General features: G+C 44.8%; 1 protein-coding gene and 1 long non-coding RNA gene across 2 annotated transcripts in view; one reads left to right on the top strand and one right to left on the bottom strand.

Moving 5' to 3' along the window:
• Positions 1–21,778, bottom strand: part of RNF145 (ring finger protein 145) — a 70,030-nt gene extending 48,252 nt beyond the window's left edge. The window contains exons 1-2 of the mRNA XM_056517344.1: positions 21,502–21,778; positions 6,055–6,270 (exon numbers count right to left, since the gene is read on the bottom strand). Of these exons, the coding sequence (XP_056373319.1) occupies positions 6,055–6,238 (184 nt within the window). The 5' untranslated portion in view covers positions 6,239–6,270; positions 21,502–21,778. The remainder of the gene's footprint in view (positions 1–6,054; positions 6,271–21,501) is intronic.
• LOC130267478 (uncharacterized) lies at positions 1–27,942 on the top strand. Its single transcript, XR_008843205.1, has 3 exons — positions 1–119; positions 14,913–14,967; positions 27,842–27,942. It is a non-coding gene; the product is annotated as an uncharacterized LOC130267478 (long non-coding RNA).
• Positions 27,943–27,993: the final 51 nt, after the last annotated feature.

The following is a 27,993-nucleotide window of genomic DNA, read 5'->3' as shown; positions in this document are numbered from 1 at the left end:
CTGGAGGCCGCCTGGTTGGAAAACGCTGAGGTAGATGAGACCCCGAACCCAGAGCATAACCCGCACTTTAAGCTATGAAGAGAGTGTTTCTTCCTAATTTGCCTCTGTTCAGACAGCAGGTAAATGACATTCAGCTCTATACATCAATACAAATACAGTGATCTAGATGGAGAGGAGACAACGGACCTTCTGCAAAGTACGCAAAGTAACCAGAACACTTTATCCACAGTCCACACCTATGTATACCTATGACCGACGGAAAGCCTGTGACCTCGAAGGAACCACAAAGCTCAATGACTACATTCCATAGAAATAGCTTAGAAATGCATTCACCGTGAATGGGGCAGGCTGGGAAGGGACTGCAGTACTGACCCAGTCTCTCGTAGAATAAAGGCGGGCCCAGAGGTTAGACCACCATATGCTTTTTTTTTTAATTCTTAAAGAGCACCTATCATCAACTAAACTTTCCCTAATCCCCCTCCCCATCTGTCCCTGACTCTAACTCTCTCTATCCCTGTATTTACTTTTATGTAAACCCACCTGTAAATACCTTTTTTATAGCATCATCGGTAGCTCAGTGTTGAGCTGTGGACGAGGGCAGGAAGTGGGCGTGGGCCGGCAGGCGCAACGTCGTCAGAAGCCTGCCCGGGCCGGCTTCCGCCCTTCTTCCTGTAGGCTGTGCTCCCTCTCAGGAGCACGCATACAGGCTGAGTACAGGGCAGGGGCGGCAGCCGCTGAGTACAGGGCAGGGGCGGCAGCCGCTGAGTACAGGGCAGGGGCGGCAGCCGCTGAGTACAGGGCAGGGGCGGCAGCCGCTGAGTACAGGGCAGGGGCGGCAGCCGCTGAGTACAGGGCAGGGGCGGCAGCCGCTGAGTACAGGGCAGGGGCGGCAGCCGCTGAGTACAGGGCAGGGGCGGCAGCCGCTGAGTACAGGGCAGGGGCGGCAGCCGCTGAGTACAGGGCAGGGGCGGCAGCCGCTGAGTACAGGGCAGGGGCGGCAGCCGCTGAGTACAGGGCAGGGGCGGCAGCCGCTGAGTACAGGGCAGGGGCGGCAGCCGCTGAGTACAGGGCAGGGGCGGCAGCCGCTGAGTACAGGGCAGGGGCGGCAGCCGCTGAGTACAGGGCAGGGGCGGCAGCCGCTGAGTACAGGGCAGGGGCGGCAGCCGCTGAGTACAGGGCAGGGGCGGCAGCCGCTGAGTACAGGGCAGGGGCGGCAGCCGCTGAGTACAGGGCAGGGGCGGCAGCCGCTGAGTACAGGGCAGGGGCGGCAGCCGCTGAGTACAGGGCAGGGGCGGCAGCCGCTGAGTACAGGGCAGGGGCGGCAGCCGCTGAGTACAGGGCAGGGGCGGCAGCCGCTGAGTACAGGGCAGGGGCGGCAGCCGCTGAGTACAGGGCAGGGGCGGCAGCCGCTGAGTACAGGGCAGGGGCGGCAGCCGCTGAGTACAGGGCAGGGGCGGCAGCCGCTGAGTACAGGGCAGGGGCGGCAGCCGCTGAGTACAGGGCAGGGGCGGCAGCCGCTGAGTACAGGGCAGGGGCGGCAGCCGCTGAGTACAGGGCAGGGGCGGCAGCCGCTGAGTACAGGGCAGGGGACAAGGGAGACCCTTAGTGGGCAAAAGTTAAAAACGCAAAAAAACACAAAAGATAATTTTTTTTTTATAGAACCCAATTAGAAAATCTATATATATTAACCCCTTAATGACCAAGCCCATTTTAACCTTAACTCCTTCAAGATGAAGGGCGTACCTGTACGCCGCTCGCCCGGTCCCCCCCCATTACACCGGGTCTACACCCTGGGCTAATAGAGTGCGGCACCGATCGCTGTGCCGCACGCTATTAACCCTTTAGACAACTTTGATCACCGCATCTAAAAATGAAAGTAAATGCTTCCCGGCAGCTCCGTCGGGCTGATTGGGACATCGCGATAAAATCGCGATGTCCTGATCAGCTAGGACGCGAGCGGAGACCCGCTTACCTTGCTCCGTTGCGTCCGATCGGCATCTGATTGCTCCAAGCCTGAGCTACAGGCTTGAGCAATTGAGCCCCTATCTCGCTGATCCATGCAGAGCTATGGCTTTGCAGGCATCAGGGTAAAAGATCAGTGTGTGCAGTATTATAGCCCCCTATGGGAGCTATAACACTGCAAAAAAAAAAAAAAAAAATAATAAGTTAATAAAAGGTCATTTAACCCTTTCCCTAATAAAAGTTTGAATCACCCCCTTTCTCCCATAAAAAAAAAAAGTGTAAATAAAAATAAAAACAAACATATGTGGTATCGCCGCGTGCGGAAATGTCCGAACTATAAAAATATATCTTTAATTAAACCGCAGGGTCAATGGCGTACGCGCAAAAAAATTCCAAAGTCCAAAATAGCGTATTTTTGGTCACTTTTTATATCATGAAAAAATTAATAAAAAGCGATCAAAAAGTCCGATCAATGCAAAAATGGTACCGCTAAAAACTTCAGAACACTGAGCAAAAAATGAGCTCTCATACCGCCCCATATGTGGAAAAATAAAAAAGTTATAGGGGTTAGAAGATGACAATTTTTAACATATAAATTTTCCTGCATCTAGTTATGATTTTTTTCCGAAATAGGACAATATCCAACCTATATAAGTAGGGGATCATTTTAACCGTATGGACCTACAGAATAAAGCTAAGGTGTCATTATTACCGAAAAATGTACTACGTAGAAATGGAAGCCCCCAAAATTATAAAATGACATTTTTTCTTCAATTTTGTCGTACAATTAATTATTTTACCGTTTCGCCGTGGATTTTTTTGGTAAAATGACTAATGTCACTGCAAAGTAGAATTGGTGGCACAAAAAAATAAGCCATCATATGGAATTTTATGTGCAAAATTGAAAGCTTTATGATTTTTAGAAGGTGATGAGGAAAGAATGAAAATGCAAAAAACGGAAAAACCCTGCGTCCTTAAGGGGTTAAGGACCAGGCCAATTTTATTTTAGCGTTTTTGTTTTTTTCCTCCTCGCATTCTAAAATTCATAACTCCTTTATATTTCCATCTACAGACCCATATAAGGGCTTGTTTTTTGCGTGACCAATTGTACTTTGTAATGAAACCTCAAATTTTACCATAAAATTTTTTAGGGACGAAATTTTTATGAAAAACACAATTTTGCACATTTTGGAGGGGTTCGTTTTCACACTGTACACTTTACGGTAAAAATTATGTGTTCTTTATTCTGTGGGTCAACACAATTAAAATGATATCCATGGCTAGAAACTTTTATATATTTTTTTACCGCTTAAAAAAAAAAAAAAATATATAAAACTTTTTGTACAAAATCAGTAATCTAAAATCGCCCTATTTTGACCACCTATAACTTTTTCAATTTTCCGTATATAGGGCGGTATGAGGGCTTATTTTTTGCACAGTCATCTGTACTTTTTATCAATACCACTTTTGCATACATAAAACTTAGATAATTTTTTATTAATTTTTGGGGGAATAAAAAGGGACCAAAAAAGTTGCATTTTTGGACTTTTTTTATTTTTTATGTTTACGCCATTCACCGTACGGGATCATTAACATTATATTTTTATAGTTCAGACATTTACGCACGCGGCGATACCAAATATCTTTATTTTAAAAAAAGGGAAAAACAGACCATTTTCATTTTTATTGGGGGAGGGGATTTTTCTCATTTTTAACTTTTACATTTTTCAACTTTTATTTTTATTTTTTTATTTTTACACTTTTTATATGTCCCCATAGGGTACTATTTATAGCAATCATTAGATTGCTAATACTGTTCAGTGCTATGCATAGGGCATAGCACTGATCAGCATTATCGTGATCTTCTGCTCTGATCGATCTCAGACCAGAGTAGGAGACGCCGGGAGACGGACGGAGGCAGGGGAGGAGACCTCCGTCCGCCATTATAGATGAACGGATCGCCGCGGCAGTGATGCGGGCGATCCGATCATCTATTTTAACTTGCGCTTTGCCGCAGATGCCGTGATCTGTACTGATCACGGCATCTGAGGGGTTAATGGCGGACATCACGCGTGATGATCATTACCGGCGGGTCCTGCCGTGTATGACGCGAGCACCGCTCCGATGCTCGCGGTCATACAGAGGATGTAAATACTTCGCTACTCTTTAAATGTAGGGTCACACATAGTGCATAAGCAGTGTATTTCACCCTACGAGAAATCCTCCGGGCAGCGGGAGACAATAGCAGAACGGTCTTCAATATACATCCACTAACAGGGCACCTCAAATTTTAAGTACTGTGCCTTGTACTACATCTTAGCCGCATTTACTTCAACAGAACGTAGCTGCAGTTCTATCCAAAGGATGACTCCACTAATATATATTCCTTTAAAAAGGGTTATCCCGGGATAAGTAGCTGATTGGGGGTCCAACTACTGAGACCCACCGATTAAGAGAATGTAAGTCAATTATGAGCAGCAGCGCTTGCTTGACTGTCGCTCCATTTATTCCCTTTGGGGCTTCTAAACATTGTCAAGTGCTGAACTTAGCAATGTATGGAAGCCCCAGAGATAATACAGGTGAAACTCGAAAAATTTGAATATTGTGCAAAAGTTCATTGCATTTCATTAATGCTACTTAAAGGGGTACTTTTTATTTTATTTTATTTTTTTAAATCAACTGGTGCCAGAAAGTTAAAACAGATTTGTAAATTACTTCTATTAAAAAATCTTTACCCTTCCAGTACTTTTTAGCAGCTGTATGCTACAGAGGAAATTCTTTTCTTTTTGAATTTCTTTTTTGTCTTGTCCACAGTGCTCTCTGCTGACACCTGATGCCCGTATCAGGAACTGTCCAGAGCAGGAGAAAATCCCCATAGCAAACGTATGCTGCTCTGGACAGTCGCTGACACGGACAGAGGTGTCAGCAGAGAGCACTGTGGACAACACAAAAAAGATATTCAAAAAGCAAAGAATTTCCTCTGTAGCATACAGCTGCTAATAAGAACTGGAAGGGTAAAAGTTTTTTTTTCCTTTTTATAGAAGTGACTTACAAATCTGTTTAACTTTCTCGCATCAGTTCATTTAAAAAAATAAATAGATAAAAAAAGTTTCCCACTGGCGTTCCCCTTTACTTTTTTTCTTACATCAACTGGCTCCAGAAAGTTAAACAGATTTGTAAATTACCTCTATAAAAAAAAAAATCTTAATCCTTCTAATAGTTATCAGCTGCTGAAGTTAAGTTGTTCTTTTCTGTCTGGCAACAGTGCTCTCTGCTGACATCTCTGCTTGTCTCGGGTTCTGCACAGAGTAGAAGAGGTTTGCTATGGGGATTTGCTTCTAAACTGGGTGGTTCCGGAGACAGGTGTCATCAGAGAGCACTTAGACAGAAAAGAACAACTCAACTTCAGCAGCTCATAAGTACTGAAAGGATGAATATTTTTTTTAATAGAAGTAATTTACAAATCTGTTTAACTTTCTGGAGCCAGTTGATATTATATATATATATATATATATATATATATATATATATATATATATATATATATATATAAAAATAAAAAAAAAGTTTTTCCTGGATAACCCCTTTAATAAAGCACAGAGGACAAACACCAGCAGATGACATGGCCCCAAATCACATAATATATTGGGGATTTGGGGTTTCCATGAGCTGTAACCATAATCATCACAATTATAACAAATGACGTCTTGAATTAACAATTATAACAAATGACGTCTTGAATTATCTTGCTTTGCATGTAATGAGTCCCTCTCATATATTAGTTTCACCTTTTAAGTTGCATTACTGAAATAAATTAACTTTGCACGATATTGTAATTTTTCGCGTTTCACCTGTATATGGTACGGTGGCTGGCCACACGCACTGCCACTCCATTCACTTGGGGGACAACTGACCTCTGTTCTAGTGACTGGTGAGGGTCCCAACAGTCGGACCTCCACCAATCAGCTACTTATCCTCTATGTTGAGGACTGGAGATAACCCCTTTATGCCTACATGACAAAAAAAAAGCACTGTAATTACTGTTAGATTAAAATCGGCAACTCCGGCCACACTCCGGAAGGAAGGACGTACCGACATAATGCATGTTGAGCGCCAAGTACTTGTATTGGAAGAGAGGGTTGTTGTTGAGGTTACTTCTTTGGATCTGCTGGAAAAAGGAGCTGACGTCCCATCGGTACAAGACATCGAGCAGCATGATGCTGGGTACGCGCAGGGCCACGTTCAACATGGCCTCCAGTTTCTCTTTTGCGCTCATACTGGTTCCCTTTGAAAATAGATGAAGTCAAGCTGTAAAGAAAAACAAAAAACAAAAAGAAGGGAGGCGTCAGAGATCACAAACAGATCCTTGGAGAATTACACAACACTATACATAGCGGGTATGGAACCGGCGCTTCTATGTTTAGCATGGCCCCAAATATCAAAGGAATTAGAGACGCTTGCCTAATTTTAGACGTAGCCTTTAAATTATTTATAACTTAAAGGGGTACTCCGGTGAAAACCTTTTTTCTTGTAAATCAACTGGTGGCAGAAAGTTAAACATATTTGTAAATTACTTCTATAAAAAAAAAAAATCTTAATCCTTCCAGTACTTTTTAGCTGCTGTATACTACAGAGGAAATGTTTATCTTTCTGGATTTTTCTCTCTGCTGACCTCTGCTGTTCAGTTTAGGAACTGTCCAGAGCAGCATATATTTGCTATGGGGATTTTCTCCTGCTATGGAGAGTTCCTAAAATTCCTTTCTTTTTGGAACACTGATGACATCACGAGCACAGTGCTCTCTGCTGACATCTCTGTCCATTTTAGCAACCGTGCATAGCAGATATATGCTAAGGGCAGCATGGTGGCTCAGTGGTTAGCACTGCTGCCTTGCAATGCTGGGGACTTGGGTTCAAATCCCACTAAGGAAAACAATAAATAAAGTGTTATTATTATAATAACGTCAGCAGAGAGAACTGTGCTCGTGATGTCATCAGAGAGCATTCCAAAAAGAAAAGAATTTCCTCTGTAGTATTCAGCAGCTAATAAGTACAGGAAGGATTAAGATTTTTTTTTAATAGAAGTAATTTACAAATCTGTTTAACTTTCTGCCACCAGTTGATTTAAAAGAAAAAAGGTTTTCACCGGAGTACCCCTTTAAGAACATCGTGTCAATTCCATTATATTCCCAGTGCATCCAGAACACCCTTAGGCTATGCCACCAAAGTGCGATGGTCGGGGTCCGACTGTGAGCCCCTATGCAGTGGTTGACCATACTGCGTCCAAAAAAGTGAAGCACCAAACACTAATGAACACTTAATGAAGGTCTAAATATTAATTTTATTATCAGTATATTCTATAGTTATATATTAGTTATCATTATAAAACATTTCATATGACAATTATTTTCCATTTTTTCTGGGGGGAAAATTTTTTTTTTTTTTTTTTTTTAATATTGATTCCAGGCCTTCCCATCTCTACCTTCACCAAACAAAGTGATGGCCACAGACCATCCCTTTATAAGGGTACATTCACAATAGTGCTGGGTGATATGACCAAAAAGGAGTATAACGGTATTTTTCTAAAGTATCACATTATTTTTTTTTTTTTTTACATTGAGACTAGAGATGAGCGAACTTACAGTAAATTTGATTCGTCACGAACTTCTCGGCTCGGCAGTTGATGACTTATCCTGCATAAATTAGTTCAGCTTTCAGGTGCTCCGGTGGGCTGGAAAAGGTGGCTACAGTCCTAGGAGACTCTTTCCTAGGACTGTATCCACCTTTTCCAGCCCACCGGAGCACCTGAAAGCTGAACTAATTTATGCAGGAAAAGTCATCGACTGCCGAGCCGAGAAGTTTGTGACGAATCAAATTTACTGTAAGTTCGCTCATCTGTAATTGAGACTTGCATTGAGGAGGCGTAGCGGAACTAAATGGGCTTTTGGAACTAAATGATCTGAACACTGGGGCAGTGGAGTACCCTTTTAAATAGATGTAACAAACAACCCTACAGCCTCCAGCTGTTGCAAAACTACAACTCCCAGCATGTTGGACTATATAGTACTGTATAGTATAGGTCAGTGTTTCCCAACTAGGGGTGCCTCCAGCTGTTGCAAAACTACTACTCCCAGCATGTTGGACTATATAGTAATGTATAGTATAGGTCAGTGTTTCCCAACTAGGGGTGCCTCCAGCTGTTGCAAAACTACAACTCCCAGCATGTTGGACTATATAGTAGTGTATAGTATAGGTCAGTGTTTCCCAACTAGGGGTGCCTCCAGCTGTTGCAAAACTACTACTCCCAGCATGCCCGGACAGCCGTTGGCTGTCCGGGCATGCTGGGAGTTGTAGTTTTGCAACAGCTAAAGGGCCTCAACAGCTGGAGGGCCTACTGTAGGTATATTATACAGACCCCTGTCCATCCCAGAACCCTGACTCACCTTCCCAGTTGCTGCAGGGACCGTCCGGGGAGGGTGGTCCGGGCCATCCATCTTTCCTGTAGTGTCCGGCGGCATTCCGGGTGGAGGGTGAACCAGTACGGGCTGTCCTCCTTCTCCGGGGGTCCTCTTCTCCACTCCGGGCAGGCTCCGGCCTAGTAACGCTGCATAGACATTGCTGCGCTGTGACGTCCGTGCGCAGCGACGAACCTGACGTCACGGCGTCTATGCAGCGTACTAGGCCGGAGCGGAGAAGAGGACCCCCGGAGAAGAAGGACAGCCCGTACTGGTTCACCCTCCACCCGGAATGCCCCCGGACACTACAGGAAGGATGGATGGCCCGGACCACCCCCATTACGGGCAAGTTTAATTTTTTTTATTGACTCGGAGGGTGGGGGAGGGGCCCGACCGGTATAGCGGTATGGGCAAAAATCCATACTGTGGGAGAAAAAAAAAAAAAAACGTATCCGGTTCATACCGGTATACCGCCCAGCACTAATTCCCAAGTGTATATTTTGCTGCAGATTTTCCTACCCAATGAAGTCAGTGGTAGGCAAATCAGCAGCAGAAAATCTTCAGCAAAATACACAGTCTGTGGCTACGAAATGCCCTCACTTTATGTTTAGTGGTGGTAGAGATGGGAAGGCCTGAAATTAAAAAATTTAAAAAAAATACCCAAAGCCATTTTCCCCCCTAAAAAAATGGAAAAATTGGAGTATGAAATATGTTTTTATAATGATAAATATTATATGATATAAATATATATAAAAACATATTTCATACTCCAATTCTTTAAAATTTTCCTGGGGTAAAGAAAATGGTTTTGAAAAAAAAACATTTTTTTTTTAAATAATTTATTTTATTGTTTTAAATTCCAAGTCTTCCCATCTCTTCCCCCACCAGACATAAAGAGATGGCATTTTCAAGCCACAGATCCTCCCTTTATAAGGGTACGTTCACACGGGCGGATTACCTGCAGAATTTCCGCAGCTTGTTTGCTGCGGAGAATCAGCAGCGGGTTTTGCTACCATGACTTCAATGGGTCTGAAGGAAAATCTGCAAATATGCCTCTATCGTGGATTTTCTGCTGACCCATTAAAGTCAATGGTAGCAAAATCCGCTTCAGATATTCCGCAGCAAATATGCTGCGGATATTCCACAGGTAATCTACCCATGTGAACATACCTAATAAAAGGGGTTCTCCTGTGGGAAAAAAAATATATATATATATTTTTTTTTTTTACATCAACTGGTGCCAGAAAGATAAACAGATTTGTAAATTACTTCTATTCAAAATTCTTAATCCTTCCAGTGCTTATTAGCAGCTGCATACTACAGAAGAAATTCTTTTCTCTTTGGATTTCTTTTCTATCACGCCCACAGTGCTCTCTGCTTTTCTCCTGCTCTAGACAGTTCCTGACATGGACAGGGGAGTCAGCAGAGAGCACTGTGGTCAGACAAAAGAAACCCGAAAAGAAATCCCAAAAGAAAAGAATTTCCTCTGTAGTATACAGCCGCAAAATAAGTACTGGAAGGATTAAGATTTTTTTAATAGAAGTACAGTGGATCCCTCAACTTACAATGGCCTCAACATACAATAGTTTCAACATACAATGGTCTTTGCTGGACTATTGTAACTTGAAACCAGACTCAACATACAATGTACAGACAGTCCAGATCTGTGAAACGTGTCACAACTGGAGGAACTGACCAATCATAATGGGCATTTTACTGGGGAATCACCTGTATTACTGAAGTGTATGCACTGACTGGTAGCGAACCCTACAGTACAGGGAGGTATTACATGTTCTGTACTCTTTACCTGTATTACTGAAGTGCATGCACTGACTGGTGTCTGGTAGCGCCCCCTACAGTATAGGGAGGTATTACATGTTCTATACTCTTTACCTGTATTACTGAAGTGCATGCACTGACTGGTGTCTGGTAGCTCCTCTTACAGTACAGGGAGGTATTACATGTTCTGTACTCTTTACCTGTATTACTGAAGTGCATGCACTGACTGGTGTCTGGTAGTGCCTCCTACAGTACAGGGAGGTATTACATGTTCTGTACTCTTTACCTGTATTACTGAAGTGTATGCACTGACTGGCTGTCTGGTAGCGCCCCCTACAGTACAGGGAGGAACTACAAGTTCTGTGCTACTCCTTACCTGTGCCAGGGTTAGTTGCTCCTTTGGACACCAAGTAAGGGCGGCTCCATTTGGGACACTGTGTGTACTGTATAGGACCCTGAAGAAGCTCCTGTCCTCTACATAAACCATTGTTTCCCAACCAGGGTGCCTCCAGCTGTTGCAAAACTACAACTCCCAGCAGGCCCGGACAGCCGTTGGCTGTCCGGGCATGCTGGGAATTGTAGTTTTGCAACAGCTGGCGACACCCTGGTTGGGAAACACTGACATAGACAGTGATTACAGCACCAGCAGATCTTTATTACTTTTATATATAAGGATTTGCTTTCTCTATATTAGTTATCTACTTATTTTTCTTTAATCCTCACCTTTTCCTATTTTTGGATGACATTTTGGTGGCTTCAGAACCAATTACCAGGTTTCCACAGAGTTCTGGTCTCAACATACAATGGTTTCAACATACAATGGTCGTCCTGGAACCAATTAATATTGTAACTTGAGGGACCACTGTAATTAACAAATCTGTTTAACTTCCCCTTAAGGGTAGGATCACACGTGCGTATTTTGCTGCAGATTTTCTGCTGCTTATTTACCTACCACTGACTTCAATGGGTAGGAAAATCCGCAGCAAAACAGGCATGTGTGACCGTACCCTAAAGTTTAGGACGCTTCATAGCATTTTGTTCTGATGAACCACAACTATCCCATCTCTAGAATAAAAACCCTTTACACAGATTTCTTCTAATTCCTACGGCGTGCGGCTGGCGGTCATCTACCCCTTGTGGGTTTACTGCTATGTCTGTGGCTGACCAGAGAAAGTGATAATCTGCAGGGACGCCTGGAAATGCCACTTCCCGCCACAATACTTTTAAATCCATTGCTTAAAAATGTCAAAGGATTTCTCAGATGTGTTAGCGTTATCTTTACACAGACATCAAGGAAGTATATCACTGGGATTCTAACTAGAGATGAGCGAACTTACAGTAAATTCGATTCGTCACGAACTTCTCGGCTCGGCAGTTGATGACTTATCCTGCATAAATTAGTTCAGCTTTCCGGTGCTCCGGTGGGCTGGAAAAGGTGGATACAGTCATAGGAAAGAGTCTCCTAGGACTGTATCCACCTTTTCCAGTCCACGGGAGCAACTGAAAGCTGAACTCATTTATGCAGGATAAGTCATCAACTGCCGAGCCGAGAAGTTCGTGACGAATGGAATTTACTGTAAGTTCGCTCATCTCTAATTCTAACCTGTTCCTGTATGACTTAGATAAGGAGGCCTCTGTCTGCACCTCTCCCATCCAAAGTACACATGTAGCAGAGTTGAATGTCAATTAAAGGGGTACTCCGCTGGAAAACATTTTTTTTTTTTTTTTTGTTTAAATCAACTGGTGTCAGAAGGTTAAACAGATTTGTAAATTCCTTCTATTTAAAAATCTTAACCCTTCCAGTACCTATTAGCTGCTGTATGCTCCACAGGAAGTTCTTTTCTTTTTGAATTTCCTTTCTGTCTGATCACAGTGCTCTCTGCTGACACCTCTGTCCATGTCAGGAACTGTCCAGAGTAGGAGCAAATCCCCTATTCTGCTCTGGACAGAGGTGTCAGCAGAGAGCACTGTGGTCAGACAGAAAAGAAATTCAAATAGAAAATAACTTCCTCTGTAGTATACAGCAGCTGATAAGTACTGGAAGGATTTTTTTAATAGAAGTAATTTACAATTCTGTTAAACTTTCTGGCACCAGTTGATTTAAAAGAAAATGTTTTCCAGCAGAGTACCCCTTTAAGTTTTTTCTAACCCTTATTTAATTTATGGTAAAAATGGCGTGTTCTTTATTATTTTGGGCAATACGATTATAATGATACCCATGATTACACACTTTTCTATTACTGTTGCGCTTAAAAAAAAAAAAAATTTTAACCAAATTAGTACGTTTAAAATCCCCCTTGAAGACCTATAACCTTTTCATTTTTCCGTATAAGCGGCGGTATGAGGGCTCATTTTTTGCGCCGTGATCTGTACTTTTTATTAATACCATATTTGCTTATATAAAACTTTGAATACATTTTTTTATGAATTTTTTTTGGAATAAAATGCTATAAAAAAGCAGCTATTTTGGACATTTTTATTTTTTATTTTACGTTCACCGTACGGTATCATTAACATTTTATTTTAATAGTTCAGATATTTACGCACGTGGCGATACCAAATATGTATATAAAATAATTTTTTAACACTTTTTGGGGGGTGAAATAGGGAAAATGGGGCAATTTATGTTTTTATTGGGGGAGGGGGGTTTTTCACATTTTTATTTATATTTTGTTAAACTTTATTTATTTTTATTTTATATATATTTTTTTACACTTTAGTAGTCCCCATAGGGGACTATTTATAGCAATCACTCGATTGCTAATCCTGATCAGTGCTATGTATAGGACACAGCACTGATCAGTGTTATCGGTCATCTTCTGCTCTGGTCTGTGGGAAGGCAGATCAGAGCAGAAGACGTCGGGAAGACAGCGGAGCCAGGTGAGGGGACCTCCGTCTGCCGTGCTGGATGATCGGATCGCCGCGGAGTATCGGATCACCGGAGTATCCCATTAAATCTTCGGGCAAATTTGCAGCCAACGATCAGAATATGGATTTGCCGGAAGTTCAATAGACTTGCATAGGACCTCCGGCAAATCCGTATCCTGATAGCCTGAGGCATGCCCGCTGTTAAGGCAAAGATGTCGCAGGGAGATTTACACAGGTATCCTGCCCCAAGGGCATCAGAGGTACACTTTAACCCTACGTTGTTCCCCCCCCCCCCCCCCCCCCCCCACTTCTTTAAAGCCAGCGTTTCCCAACCAGGGCGATTCCAGCTGTTGCAAAACTACAACACCCAGCATGCCTGGACAGCCAAAGTTGTAGTTTTACAACAGCTGGAATCGCCCTGGTTGGGAAACATTGTTTTAAAGTTATAACTTAAGTTAAAAAGTTATAATTTTCGCACTGACGTAATACAATGACTTATTTATAACATATTGAATAACTTTATTTCATTCACAGTATGCTATAAACTAACAACTGTATTCTGCCGGGCTAGTAAAATTACGGCAATACAAATTTATTTTTTATTTTTTTATAATTATTACCGTTAATACTCGAGTACAAGCAGAGTTTTTCAGAACAATTTTTCGTGCTGAAAATGCCCCCCTCAGGTTATACTAGAGTGGGGAAAAAAAAATACCGTTGGGGGGGGGTGGGAACCTTGGGTTGGCCGGGCCATCCATCTTCGCTGCAGGGACCATCCGACTAGTGATGCTGCATTGACGATGATGCACAGGGATGTCCGTGCGCAGCAGACGTCCGGGACGACCCAGCGCTGCGGCGTCAATGCAGCGTCACTAGTCTGGGTTTTTCCCCCCCTAGGCTTATACTCGAGTCAATAAGTTTTCCCAAGTTTTGGGGGTGAAAGTAGGGACCTCGACTTATATTCGGGTCGGCTAATACTCGAGTATATACGGTGCTTACAAGGACTTCGTTTTTAGGCACCATTATGGCCTAGATCCGGATTTTTGATTACTGTTTATACCGAATATTTAAATTTTATTTTTAATTTTTTTTAAAGCTTTTCTTTTTATGGCATTTACAGCGCAAATGACATGTTAAATTTATCACTTTTAATTATTTTTATTTTCATTGTATACGGACAGAATGTTCAGGTTTCAATTGGAGAATAGATTTTTGTTATATTTAGCTTACTTTAAATTTTTTTAAACACCTTACTCAACTTTTTAAATAATAATAATAATAATAATAATAATAATAATAATAATAATAATAAATAGTTTTTTTTTTTTTATTATATCAGCTTCCAATAAATCACAGGGTCCTTTTTTATTTTTTTTATAATTTTATTTTTATTAAGTTAATGTTATTATTTATTATATCTGCTACCCAAAAAAATTGAAGGGTCCTTTCTATTTGCCATATTTTATTTATAGTAAATTTTTTTAACTATCTTTTTATTTTGTTTATTTTTTTATTTATTATATCAGCTACCAACAAATTGTACGGTCATTTTTTAATTATTCAATTTTTTTGTATACTTTTCTTTTAAATTTAGTTGTTTTTTTATGTTTAATGGTTCTACACCAGTGTTTACCACTCAGTGGACCTGCAGCTGTTGCAAAACTACAAGTCCCTGCATGCCTCGATAGCCATAAACTGTCCTGGGCATGCTGGAAGTTGTAGTTTTGCAACAGCTGGAGGCACCCTGGTTGGAACACTAGTCTAAACAAAAACAAAATAAAAAAATAATAAAAAAATACCTTTTTAAACCACAACCACTGTATTTCAGTTTACTCTTTCAATCATTTTAAGGCTAGAGCTGTGGCCACAACACATATCGAGGCTTCTGGTTCACGCCATGTTGCAGGTAAGGTTACGAGTCCATGTTAGAAGGATTCTTACATTAGTGCAGAATTTATTGTGGAAATTAACCCCTGCAATTCAAAGTCCCATTGACTGATGGGCTTTTCTAGACTGATGCTGCCACAACAATGAACATGTGAAACCGTGTCGGACGTTCTGCTATGGAACATCGATAGTGTTCACTGAGCAGCAACATCCCAGCAGAGTGTTCACTGGGTAGTTGGCTGTCCGGGCATGCTGGGAGTTTATATAGGGGTGGGATCAGCGTTGACTCAGATACCAGCTAATATGGCTGACATATGGCCCACGCCATTGCGGGAACTACCAGTGCTCGGTAAATGTAGCAAGGCTCCCCAATTTTATTTTATTTTGCAATGTTATAGCTCCCATAGGGGACTATAACATGCAGTACATTGATTCATTACACTGATCAATGCCATTGCATTGATCAGTGTTATCGGTGGTTGATTGCTCAAGCCTACGTGCAGGAAGAAGGTAAGGTACCCTGCTGATGCGTTCTAGCTAATCAGGACATTGCGATTTTACCGCGATGGTCCCGATCGGCCCAATATAGACTAAAAAGAGTTAAACCCGGACATCTGCCTGAACAGCGATGTCCGGCATTAGCCACGGGTCCTGGATGCTGATAGCAGCCGGGACTGTGCGGGTATGATGTGATCTCCTGAGCTCGCTTCATATCCCTCCCGTGCTGCAGTGCCGTATAGAAACTGCGTTTGGCGGCAAGTGGTTAAAGGGGTACTCCACTGGAAAACAAATTTTTTTTTTTTTTTTTAAACCAACTGGTGTCAGAAAGTTAAACAGATTTGTAAATTACTTCTATTTAAAAATCTTAATCCTGCCAGTACTTATCAGCTGTTGTATGCTCCACAGGAAGTTCTTTTTCTTTTTGAATTTCCTTTCTGTCTGACCACAGTGCTCTCTGCTGACACCTCTGTCCATGTCAGGAACTGTCCAGAGCCAGAGAGGTTTGCTATGGGGATTTGCTCCTACTCTGGACAGTTCCTGACATGGACAGAGGTGTCAGCAGAGAGCACTGTGGTCAGACAGAAAGGAAATTAAAAAAGAAAAAACTTCCTGTGGTGATAATCCTTCCAGTACTTAACAGCTGCTGTATGCTCCACAGGAAGTTCTTTTTCTTTTTCAATTTCCTTTCTGTCTGACCACAGTGCTCTCTGCTGACACCTCTGTCCATGTCAGGAACTGTCCAGAGCCAGAGAGGTTTGCTATGGGGATTTGCTCCTACTCTGGACAGTTCCTGACATGGACAGAGGTGTCAGCAGAGAGCACTGTGGTCAGACAGAAAGGAAATTGAAAAAGAAAAAGAACTTCCTGTGCAGCATACAGCAGCTGATAAGTACTGGAAGGATTAAGATTTTTAAATAGAAGTAATTTACAAATCTGTTTAACTTTCTGGCACCAGATGATTTAAAAAAAATAAATAAATAAATGTTTACCAGTGGAGTACCCCTTTAAGAGCTGACAATATAAGAGTAAAAAATCCAATAGGATATTATAATAATAATACAGCTCAGAAAGCGGTGCGCGTCCTGGTAATAGCTGATGGGAAGCTTGCTCTCTCCTAATAGATGGAAATGGAGCACAAGCTGCCAAGTCAGCGATTACATAATAGTGAAGTTTACTTAATCCAACATTAGACGGGCACGAAGATTAAAGCGACAACAGAAGCAAGCGCCATAAAATACACCGTAATAGACATCAATCGCTGCAATCATAACCTACACGGATGTGACTACTGGACGGACATGGACCCTCCCATCCTGGCCCAGCTGAGTCCATCAGTTATCTGTGGGAAAAACTACAACTTCCAGCATGCCCGGATTTGTCAGTCACTGGTTGGGGAACACAGGGAACTTGTCTCCCACCCCTTGCAGGTGATATTGGGTATTACATCCCATTCAAGTGCTACTCCTAAAAAACACTCTCTGGATTCACCCCATGTGTCTACATAGTCCTGACACCTTTTATGGTAGTGTTTTCCCAAAGAGTGTGTCTTCAGCTGTTGCAAAACCACATCTCCCAGCATGCCCGGACAGCCGTTGGCTGTCCGGGCATGCTGGGAGTTGTGGTTTTCGCAACAGCTGGAGGCACACTCTTTGGGAAAACACTATTCTATGGTCTGGTGCATCATCACCCCTCCACTCTCATGGGCCAAAACTAACAAACAAACAATTCTACTGTGTTTTTTTTTTTTAGGATTTAAAACCTATATAAATCACAGACTTGAGAAACTATTAGGCCAAGTGCACATGAGTAAAGTCATGTACAGAGTCAATGGGGAGGAGCCTTCTTCCATGTTTCACAGAGACTAAGGGGAGAAGCATTCTCAATGCCAGAGAGTCTAGAGGGAGGAGCCTCCTATATGCCAGAGAGTCTAGAGGGAGGAGCCTCCTATATGCCAGAGAGTCTAGAGGGAGGAGCCTCCTATATGCCAGAGAGTCTAGAGGGAGGAGCCTCCTATATGCCAGAGAGTCTAGAGGGAGGAGCCTCCTATATGCCAGAGATTCTAGAGGGAGGAGCCTCCTATATGCCACAGATTCTAGAGGGAGGAGCCTCCTATATGCCACAGATTCTAGAGGGAGGAGCCTCCTATATGCCACAGATTCTAGAGGGAGGAGCCTCCTATATGCCACAGATTCTAGAGGGAGGAGCCTCCTATATGCCACAGATTCTAGAGGGAGGAGCCTCCTATATGCCACAGATTCTAGAGGGAGGAGCCTCCTATATGCCACAGATTCTAGAGGGAGGAGCCTCCTATATGCCACAGATTCTAGAGGGAGGAGCCTCCTATATGCCACAGATTCTAGAGGGAGGAGCCTCCTATATGCCACAGATTCTAGAGGGAGGAGCCTCCTATATGCCACAGATTCTAGAGGGAGGAGCCTCCTATATGCCACAGATTCTAGGGGGAGGAGCCTCCTATATGCCACAGATTCTAGGGGGAGGAGCCTCCTATATGCCACAGATTCTAGGGGGAGGAGCCTCCTATATGCCACAGAGTCTAGGGGGAGGAGCCTCCTATATGCCACAGAGTCTAGGGGGAGGAGCCTCCTATATGCCACAGAGTCTAGGGGGAGGAGCCTCCTATATGCCACAGAGTCTAGGGGGAGGAGTCTCCTATATGCCACAGAGTCTAGGGGGAGGAGTCTCCTATATGCCACAGAGTCTAGGGGGAGGAGTCTTCTATATGCCACAGAGTCTAGGGGGAGGAGTCTTCTATATGCCACAGAGTCTAGGGGGAGGAGTCTTCTATATGCCACAGAGTCTAGGGGGAGGAGTCTTCTATATGCCACAGAGTCTAGGGGGAGGAGTCTTCTATATGCCACAGAGTCTAGGGGGAGGAGTCTTCTATATGCCACAGAGTCTAGGGGGAGGAGTCTTCTATATGCCACAGAGTCTAGGGGGAGGAGTCTTCTATATGCCACAGAGTCTAGGGGGAGGAGTCTTCTATATGCCACAGAGTCTAGGGGGAGGAGTCTTCTATATGCCACAGAGTCTAGGGGGAGGAGTCTTCTATATGCCACAGAGTCTAGGGGGAGGAGTCTTCTATATGCCACAGAGTCTAGGGGGAGGAGTCTTCTATATGCCACAGAGTCTAGGGGGAGGAGTCTTCTATATGCCACAGAGTCTAGGGGGAGGAGTCTTCTATATGCCACAGAGTCTAGGGGGAGGAGTCTTCTATATGCCACAGAGTCTAGGGGGAGGAGTCTTCTATATGCCACAGAGTCTAGGGGGAGGAGTCTTCTATATGCCACAGAGTCTAGGGGGAGGAGTCTTCTATATGCCACAGAGTCTAGGGGGAGGAGTCTTCTATATGCCACAGAGTCTAGGGGGAGGAGTCTTCTATATGCCACAGAGTCTAGGGGGAGGAGTCTTCTATATGCCACAGAGTCTAGGGGGAGGAGTCTTCTATATGCCACAGAGTCTAGGGGGAGGAGTCTTCTATATGCCACAGAGTCTAGGGGGAGGAGTCTTCTATATGCCACAGAGTCTAGGGGGAGGAGTCTTCTATATGCCACAGAGTCTAGGGGGAGGAGTCTTCTATATGCCACAGAGTCTAGGGGGAGGAGTCTTCTATATGCCACAGAGTCTAGGGGGAGGAGTCTTCTATATGCCACAGAGTCTAGGGGGAGGAGTCTTCTATATGCCACAGAGTCTAGGGGGAGGAGTCTTCTATATGCCACAGAGTCTAGGGGGAGGAGTCTTCTATATGCCACAGAGTCTAGGGGGAGGAGTCTTCTATATGCCACAGAGTCTAGGGGGAGGGGTCTTCTATATGCCACAGAGTCTAGGGGGAGGGGTCTTCTATATGCCACAGAGTCTAGGGGGAGGGGTCTTCTATATGCCACAGAGTCTAGGGGGAGGAGTCTTCTATATGCCACAGAGTCTAGGGGGAGGAGTCTTCTATATGCCACAGAGTCTAGGGGGAGGAGTCTTCTATATGCCACAGAGTCTAGGGGGAGGAGTCTTCTATATGCCACAGAGTCTAGGGGGAGGAGTCTTCTATATTCCACAGAGTCTAGGGGGAGGAGTCTTCTATATGCCACAGAGTCTAGGGGGAGGAGTCTTCTATATGCCACAGAGTCTAGGGGGAGGAGTCTTCTATAGGCCACAGAGTCTAGAGGGAGGAGCCTTCTATATGCCACAGAGTCTAGGGGAGGGGTCTCCTATATGCTAAAGAGTCTAGAGGGAGGAGTCTTCTATAGGTCACATAGTCTAGAGGGAGGAGCCTTCTCTAATGTCACCCACAGTCTAAGGGGAGGAGTAATTTCAATTTGAAATACACAGTCTAGGGTGAAGAACTTATTTCCATATGTCACCCACAGGGTGAGAAGCCTTATATATTGCCCCCACAGTCTAGACAGGTTTCTTCAAATCAGTGTGCCTCCAGCTGTTGTGAAAATACAACCCCAAGCATGTCAGAATGCTGGGAGTTGTAGTTTTGAACAGCTGGAGACACACTGGTCGGGAAACGCTGGTCTAAAGGATCAAATCTTCTTTCCTATGTCACATGCACAGCCTAGAGGAGGAGCCTTCTACCATATCAACCAGAGTCTGGAGGAGGAGGAGCCTTCCACCATAGAGTCTAGGGGGAGGAGCCTCCCACCATAGGTCACACATAGTCTTGGGGGGAGGAGCCTTCCTCCGTATGTCACCCATAGAGTCTAGAGGGAGGAGCCTTCCTCCATATGTCACCCACAGAGTCTAGGGGGAGACGACTTCCTCCATGTCACCTATAGATACTAAGAGAGGAGCCTTCCTCCACATGTCACCTATAGATGCGGGGGGGGTTTGCTTCCTCCATATGTCACCTATAGATACTAGGGAAGAGCCTTCCTCCATATGTCACCTATAGATACTAGGAAGGAGGAGCCTTCCTTCATATGTCACATATAGAGACTAGGGGGAGGAGCCTTCCTCCATGTCACCTATAGAGACTAGGGGAGGAGCCTTCTTACACATGTCACCCCCAGAGAGTAGGGGGAGGAGGCTTCATACACGTCACCCACAGAGACTAGGGGGAGGAGCCTTCATACACATGTCCCCCACAGAGACTAGGGGGAGGAGCCTTCATACACATGTCCCCCACAGAGACTAGGGGGAGGAGCCTTCATACACATGTCCCCCACAGAGACTAGGGGGAGGAGCCTTCATACACATGTCCCCCACAGAGACTAGGGGGAGGAGCCTTCATACACATGTCCCCCACAGAGACCAGGGGGAGGAGCCTTCTTACACATGTCACCTATAGAGACCAGGGGGAGGAGCCTTCTTACACATGTCACCTATAGAGACCAGGGGGAGGAGCCTTCATACACATGTCCCCCACAGAGACCAGGGGGAGGAGCCTTCTTACACATGTCACCTATAGAGACCAGGGGGAGGAGCCTTCTTACACATGTCACCTATAGAGACCAGGGGGAGGAGCCTTCTTACACATGTCACCTATATAGGCTAGGGGAGGAGCCTTTTACACATGTCACCTATAGAGACCAGGGGGAGGAGCCTTTTACACATGTCACCTATAGAGACCAGGGGGAGGAGCCTTTTACACATGTCACCTATAGAGACCAGGGGGAGGAGCCTTCTTACACATGTCACCTATAGAGACCAGGGGGAGGAGCCTTCTTACACATGTCACCTATATAGGCTAGGGGAGGAGCCTTTTACACATGTCACCTATAGACACTAGGGGGAGGAACCTTCCATATGTCACCAACAATCTAGAGGTAAGTATCTTTTTCCATATGTCGCACAGAACCATCTTTCCATATAGTCTAGTGGGAGGAGTCTAGGGCAGTATTCTCCTAACCTGTTGGAAAACTACAACTCCCATCAGGCACTGACAGCCCTTGGAGTTCTCCCCTAGCTATAGAGAGCCATGCTGGTGTAAGGACAGGAGCCCAGTCACACTACACACTGGCGCCCCCTGTGTCCGGGCAGCACAGCAGTGACCGGCAGTAACCCCGCAGCAGTCCCCGCCCCGCTCCCCCAGTACCTGTCTGCGTCTCCTCACTGTCTCCCGGGCTGCATAGCCGAGGCCTCCGGCCCACTCTCCGCTCACGTCACTCGGCACAGCGCCTCCTGCTGACAGCGCTCACCCGCCCGCACACGGGCCCTCTCGTCACCCCGCTGTACCGCTTCGACCAGCTCCTCTATATCGCGGATTTCCGGCCACTACAATCCTCCGGGCCGTACACGGACTGCACATCCACACGCAGCCCGCAACCCGCCCACAATAACAAACAGCGGCCGCACTGCGCATGCGTGCTCAGACAACCAGGGCCAACCCCGCCTACATCACTGGCACCGCGAGCTACAGGCGTGTGTCAGGCGGCGCATGCGCACACAGAACTTCCCCCTCTGCACATTCGCCAGTATTACATTCCTATAAATATCCTAAATGTGTGGCAAATTCTGCTTTTTGTTTATGACCACAAGAGCCTCATGTGCCATGTCACACGATACTGACTGTTTTACATACTTGGTGTCTATAAAGAGATGTTATTGACCCGTTAAAGTGGTATTACAACTTAGTTTTACAGTGTAGGTGCCTCCAGCTGTTGCAAAACTACAATTCCCAGCATGCCCGGACAGCCGAATGCTGGGTGTTGTAGTTTTGCATGTACAGAAAGACGTAGTTGCTTTCTCCCAGAAACAGCGCCACACATGTCCTTTGGTTGTCTGTGGTATTACAACTCAGTGACATTTAACTAAACGAGGAAAGGGGTGCCCCCAGCTGTTGCTAAACTACAATTCCCAGCATGCTGGGGGTTGTAGTTTTGCTCTACAGAAAGACGTAGTAGCATTCTGCAGATCATCTCACCAGGCATAAGGCTCACCTAGCATCCTGCAGATCATCTCACCAGGCATAAGGCTCACCTAGCATCCTGCAGATCATCTCACCAGGCATAAGGCTCACCTAGCATCCTGCAGATCATCTCACCAGGCATAAGGCTCACCTAGCATCCTGCATATCATCTCACCAGGCATAAGGCTCACCTAGCATCCTGCAGATCATCTCACCAGGCATAAGGCTCACCTAGCATTCTGCAGATCATCTCACCAGGCATAAGGCTCACCTAGCATCCTGCAGATCATCTCACCAGGCATAAGGCTCACCTAGCATCCTGCAGATCATCTCACCAGGCATAAGGCTCACCTAGCATCCTGCAGATCATCTCACCAGGCATAAGGCTCACCTAGCATCCTGCAGATCATCTCACCAGGCATAAGGCTCACCTAGCATCCTGCAGATCATCTCACCAGGCATAAGGCTCACCTAGCATCCTGCATATCATCTCACCAGGCATAAGGCTCACCTAGCATCCTGCATATCATCTCACCAGGCATAAGGCTCACCTAGCATCCTGCAGATCATTTCACCAGGCATAAGGCTCACCTAGCATCCTGCAGATCATCTCACCAGGCATAAGGCTCTCCTAGCATCCTGCAGATCATCTCACCAGGCATAAGGCTCACCTAGCATCCTGCAGATCATCTCACCAGGCATAAGGCTCACCTAGCATCCTGCAGATTATCTCACCAGGCATAAGGCTCACCCAGCATCCTGCAGATCATCTCACCAAGCATAAGGCTCACCCAACATCCTGCAGATCATCTCACCAGGCATAAGGCTCACCTAGCATCCTGCAGATCATCTCACCAAGCATAAGGCTCACTCAACATCCTGCAGATCATCTCACCAGGCATAAGGCTCACCTAGCATCCTGCAGATCATCTCACCAAGCATAAGGCTCACCCAACATCCTGCAGATCATCTCACCAGGCATAAGGCTCACCTAGCATCCTGCAGATCATCTCACCAAGCATAAGGCTCACCCAACATCCTGCAGATCATCTCACCAGGCATAAGGCTCACCTAGCATCCTGCAGATCATCTCACCAAGCATAAGGCTCACCTAGCATCCTGCAGATCATTTCACCAGGCATAAGGCTCACCTAGCATCCTGCAGATCATCTCACCAGGCATAAGGCTCACCCAACATCCTGCAGATCATTTCACCAGGCATAAGGCTCACCTAGCATCCTGCAGATCATTTCACCAGGCATTAGGCTCACCTAGCATCCTGCAGATCATCTCACCAGGCATAAGCCTCACCTAGCATCCTGTGTCACACCCCCTCCCATAGGCTTGCATTGAGGGGGCGGGCAGTGACATCACACGGGGGCAGAGTCGTGACGTCACGATCGTCCGTTCCCGTGGTCGGGAGCCAGAACCTCCAGTGCTGCCGGAAGCAGATACAGGTGGGTGCTGCATGCTATATTGCGGGGGTCCCCAGTGGCGGGACCCCCGCGATCAGACATCTTATCCCCTATCCTTTGGATAGGGGATAAGATGTCTAGGGGTGAAGTACCCCTTTAAGTCAACAGGAGCCATTGGCAGCCATTGGTGTCTTGCATACAGCTGATCCACCCAACTCCATTTTATTTTTATTTTCGTGCCTCTACTCCAAAAACAGAGGACTTTTAATTTAGCTTTTTCAGAGAAAACTTAAAAAGTCTTTCTATATTGAGAAATCCACTGCTACGAGCAGACACACAGAGCTGCCAGGCCATTGCAGGGAGTTTGCTCTTGTGACTGCTGTTGGTGCATCCGCAGCATATTTCATATTTCATGCGCTATGTGTGACCCCCACCCTTAAGCTGGATCTGCTAATGAACTACAAATAAGTGCAGTATCTCATGCCTATGATCAGCCTTAGATTCTGCAAAGCTTTATGGCATTTTCAAAATCCAGGAACAGATTTGGGAGGATTTAACAGGGTTATCCAGGAACAACCTTAACTTCAGAAGCTCATAAGTACTGAAAGGATTAAGATTTTTTAATAGAAGTTATTTACAAATCTGTTTAACTTTCTGGAGCCAGTTGATATATATAAAAAAGTTTTTTCCTGGAATACCCCTTTAATTTCCATTTTTTTAAATCAACTGGTGCCAGAAAGTTAAACAGATTTGTAAATTACTTGTATTAAAAAGTCTTTACCCTTCCAGTACTTTTTAGGGGCTATATACTACAGAGGAAATGCTTTTCTTTTTAGATTTCCCTGATGACCACAGTGCTCTCTGCTGACCTCTGCTGTCCATTTTAAGAACTGTCCAGAGTAGGAGAAAATCCCCATAGAAAACATATACTGCTCTGGACAGTACCTAAAATGGACAGAGATGTCAGCAGAGAGCACTGTGGTCGTGATGTCAGCAGAGAGCTCTGTGTTCCAAAAAGAAAATAATTTCTTCTGTAGTATTCAGCAGCTAATAAGTATTTGAAGGATTAAGATTTTTTAATAGAAGTAATTTACAAATATGTTTAACTTTCTGGCACCAGTTGATTTTAAAGGGGTACTCCGGTGCTTACACATTTTATTCCCTATCCAAAGGATAGGGGATAAGATGCCTGATCGCGGGATTCCCGCAGCTGGGAACCCCCAGGATCATGCACGAGGCACCCCGTTTGTAATCAGTCCCCGGAGCGTGTTCGCTCCGGGTCTGATTACCGGCGACCACAGGGTCGGCGGCGTGTGACGTCACGCCTCCGCCCCTGTGTGACGTCACGCTCCGCCCCTCAATGCAAGCCTACTGGAGGGGGCGTGAAAGCTATCACGCCCCTCCCGTAAGCTTGCATTGAGGGGCGGAGCGTGACGTCACACGGGGATGGAGGCATGACGTCACACGCCGCCAGCCCTGCGGTCGACCATAATCAGACCCGGAGCGAACACGCTCCGGGGACTGCTTACAAACGGGGTGCCCCGTGCATGATCCCGGGGGTCCCCAGCACCGGAGTACCCCTTTAAAAAAAAGTTTTCCACGGGAGTACCCCTTTAAAGGCTAAAGTTATATGGCAATGGACAGGGATGGCTTCAAGGAGGGACCCGGCTCAAACGGCGCTGACCGACCACGGTCGTGGTCGGTCAGCGCTGTTTCAGCCGGGTCCCTCCTCGAAGCCATCCCTGCCCATTGCATATACCAGTGACCGGAGGGCAGCAGACGACCTACTATTTGTATACTATCATCATTGTTGTGTATGAAGCTACACAACCACAGTCATTGGTTTTTTACCTCACACTGGGGGTTGACACTATAACCCTATGGAGCGCTTGTTTTTCTACTTCTAAAGTTATATGGCGACACATCACATGGCCTGCCTAACAGCTACTGAAAGTGCATGTGGTTGCAAGTTCCAATTTCTGGGAATTGTGGAGTTGCAGCAACTTGTGTGTCGCAACACAACTTCATGCACTTTCATTAGATTCTCTCCAATGCATGAAGCACTGCAATCTTTGGCCCAATGTCGTGCCCAAAGTCTCCATGTAGTCTGCTCGCTTCAGATTACTTGTTCTGCATTCTGTTCTGTTCTCAGATTAATTCTGAGCTGAGATCTTGCACTCCAGTGCTATATGGACATCGCTTATTGGAGTTGTGGTGACGGGGTGGTGCAGGTGATAGTGTAGGGTATCTTGGTGTTAACCCTTAATTGTCGTGACGCCATGGTGAGGTTTCCTCAATGTAATAATCCTACCGCCAACTGTCCCACAAACGGCAGGGAGAAATAACGGAATGTCCACAGCAGATTTTATGAAGTAAACTTGAAGTAACTTTACTGTATATTTTATGCAACAGCATGTAACACAACAGTCTTTGAGAGAGAGAACCGGGGTACAGGTTCCTCACAGGTTTGCTGGGACTCCGGGTTCAATGAGTTTTGTTTGCTAGCCACTGTGCTACTATTTCTAGAAGATTTAAGTTTCTAGTAGTCACACAGGATTTAGTCATTTGAGCTTTAGTAACTCACGGTTTTGTGGCTGCTGGACTTTAGGCTTGAGGCCTAGCTTGAAGTGATGATTTGTGCTGAGATGTGCTTCTCTGATAATCTGGAACAAAGAGACCAAGCTAAGAGAGTGAATCCAGTGGCTGCAGCCCCTTATATATTAAGGGGGTGGGACAAAACTCATTGGTCAGCATAACCTGTCAGTCCTGACCCAGTGAACTCTGGGTATCACATGATCCAAAGGTCCTTAAACCATAATACAATCAATTTAAGGCATGTGACCTCTAAGGTCCTATACAGAGGTATTCCTATATAACATATTAAATATATATTTATTTATGCATGAAATAACATTTACATGAGGCAACTAGGGGTTAGTCCTAAGGGAGAGTCCCAGTGTCATGGAGGGACTCTGACTGAGGGGACTTTAGACAAAGGGACAGGACCAGGTCCTGTACCGGGACACCACATACTGTATCCTTGAATTCTGCTAAAGCTTACTCTATATCAGTAATTCCTAACCAGTGAGCTGGGAGGACCCGCCAGGTATGCCGCAACAGTCTTGTAAGGAAGATGGCAATGGGACGTGCAAGGACCTCTGTGGTGTATTACTGCCATGGGCGACCTAGCACATCCTAGCTCTGAAATCTAGGCCACTAGAGGCCAAAAATATCACTTCATCTGGGGAGAAACGTTCCGCAGCATCTAGTGGCCGCAGAAAGAAGCTTGAGAAGACACCAATCACTGCGGGGGAATCAAGGTTAGTAGGTGTTTTTATTTTCTTCTTCAGAGGGGAGTCCTTTTTTCATTGGGGCAAGCTAACTACACTAGGATGGAAAAAGCTACATACGGGGGCAAAATACCTACAGGGAGGTCCTAAATCTAGGGGGAAATTTACCTACAGGTTGTTCCTATCTATAAGGGGCAAACTGCAAATAAGGGGGGAGGTGTCGGTCTGCTGCAGGGTACACATTTTACCGTGAGTTGTGCCCCAAGTTGCAAAGGGTTGGGAAACGCTGCTCTCTCTCTATACATAAATATATATATATATATATATATATATATATATATATATATAGAAAATAGAGAAGAAGTTGCAGCACAGCTCTGTTCAACAAAAAGAGGGGGTGCCACTGTCCAAACCTGATCAGGGTTTCTCATAGACAAAAATTCCAATGGCGCAGCAGTCCAATAAAAAAGGTGCATTTATTCACACATGTCTCAGTACAGCAACGTTTCTGCTCCTATGGAGCCATTTTTTTTTTTTTTTTACTGTTTATTTATTGTTTTATCAACACAATTTCAATACAGTAAAATAGAAAAAATAAAAATAACAAAGAAAGAAAAATCTCGCAGCAGCAAGAATGGAGCATAAAGTTCAATGTCAGAGCGTATAAGCAATAACGTTACAAGAACCTACATCTAAGTAGCTTTAAGCTATCGCCATGTCTCCATAGGAATTCAGTTGCAGGTTTATAGATTGTCCACAATACATTTAAATCCGTGAGTGTAAATTAGGTGGAAACAAAGCAATCTATATTATTTCTGTTAGATTCCAGAAACAAAACGAAGAAGATGAAAAGAAGAAGGAAAAGAAAGAAAAAAGAAAGAAAAGATAAAAATTATAAAAATAAAGTACCTGTTTGATCAAGGTGTGAAATATAGAATAAATTCATGCCTATGCGACATCTTCCGACTTTCCTC

The sequence above is a fragment of the Hyla sarda genome, chromosome 4, assembly GCF_029499605.1.
Source record: "Hyla sarda isolate aHylSar1 chromosome 4, aHylSar1.hap1, whole genome shotgun sequence".
Classification (NCBI taxonomy): domain Eukaryota; kingdom Metazoa; phylum Chordata; class Amphibia; order Anura; family Hylidae; genus Hyla; species Hyla sarda.
This window is presented reverse-complemented; position numbering and strand designations above follow the sequence as displayed.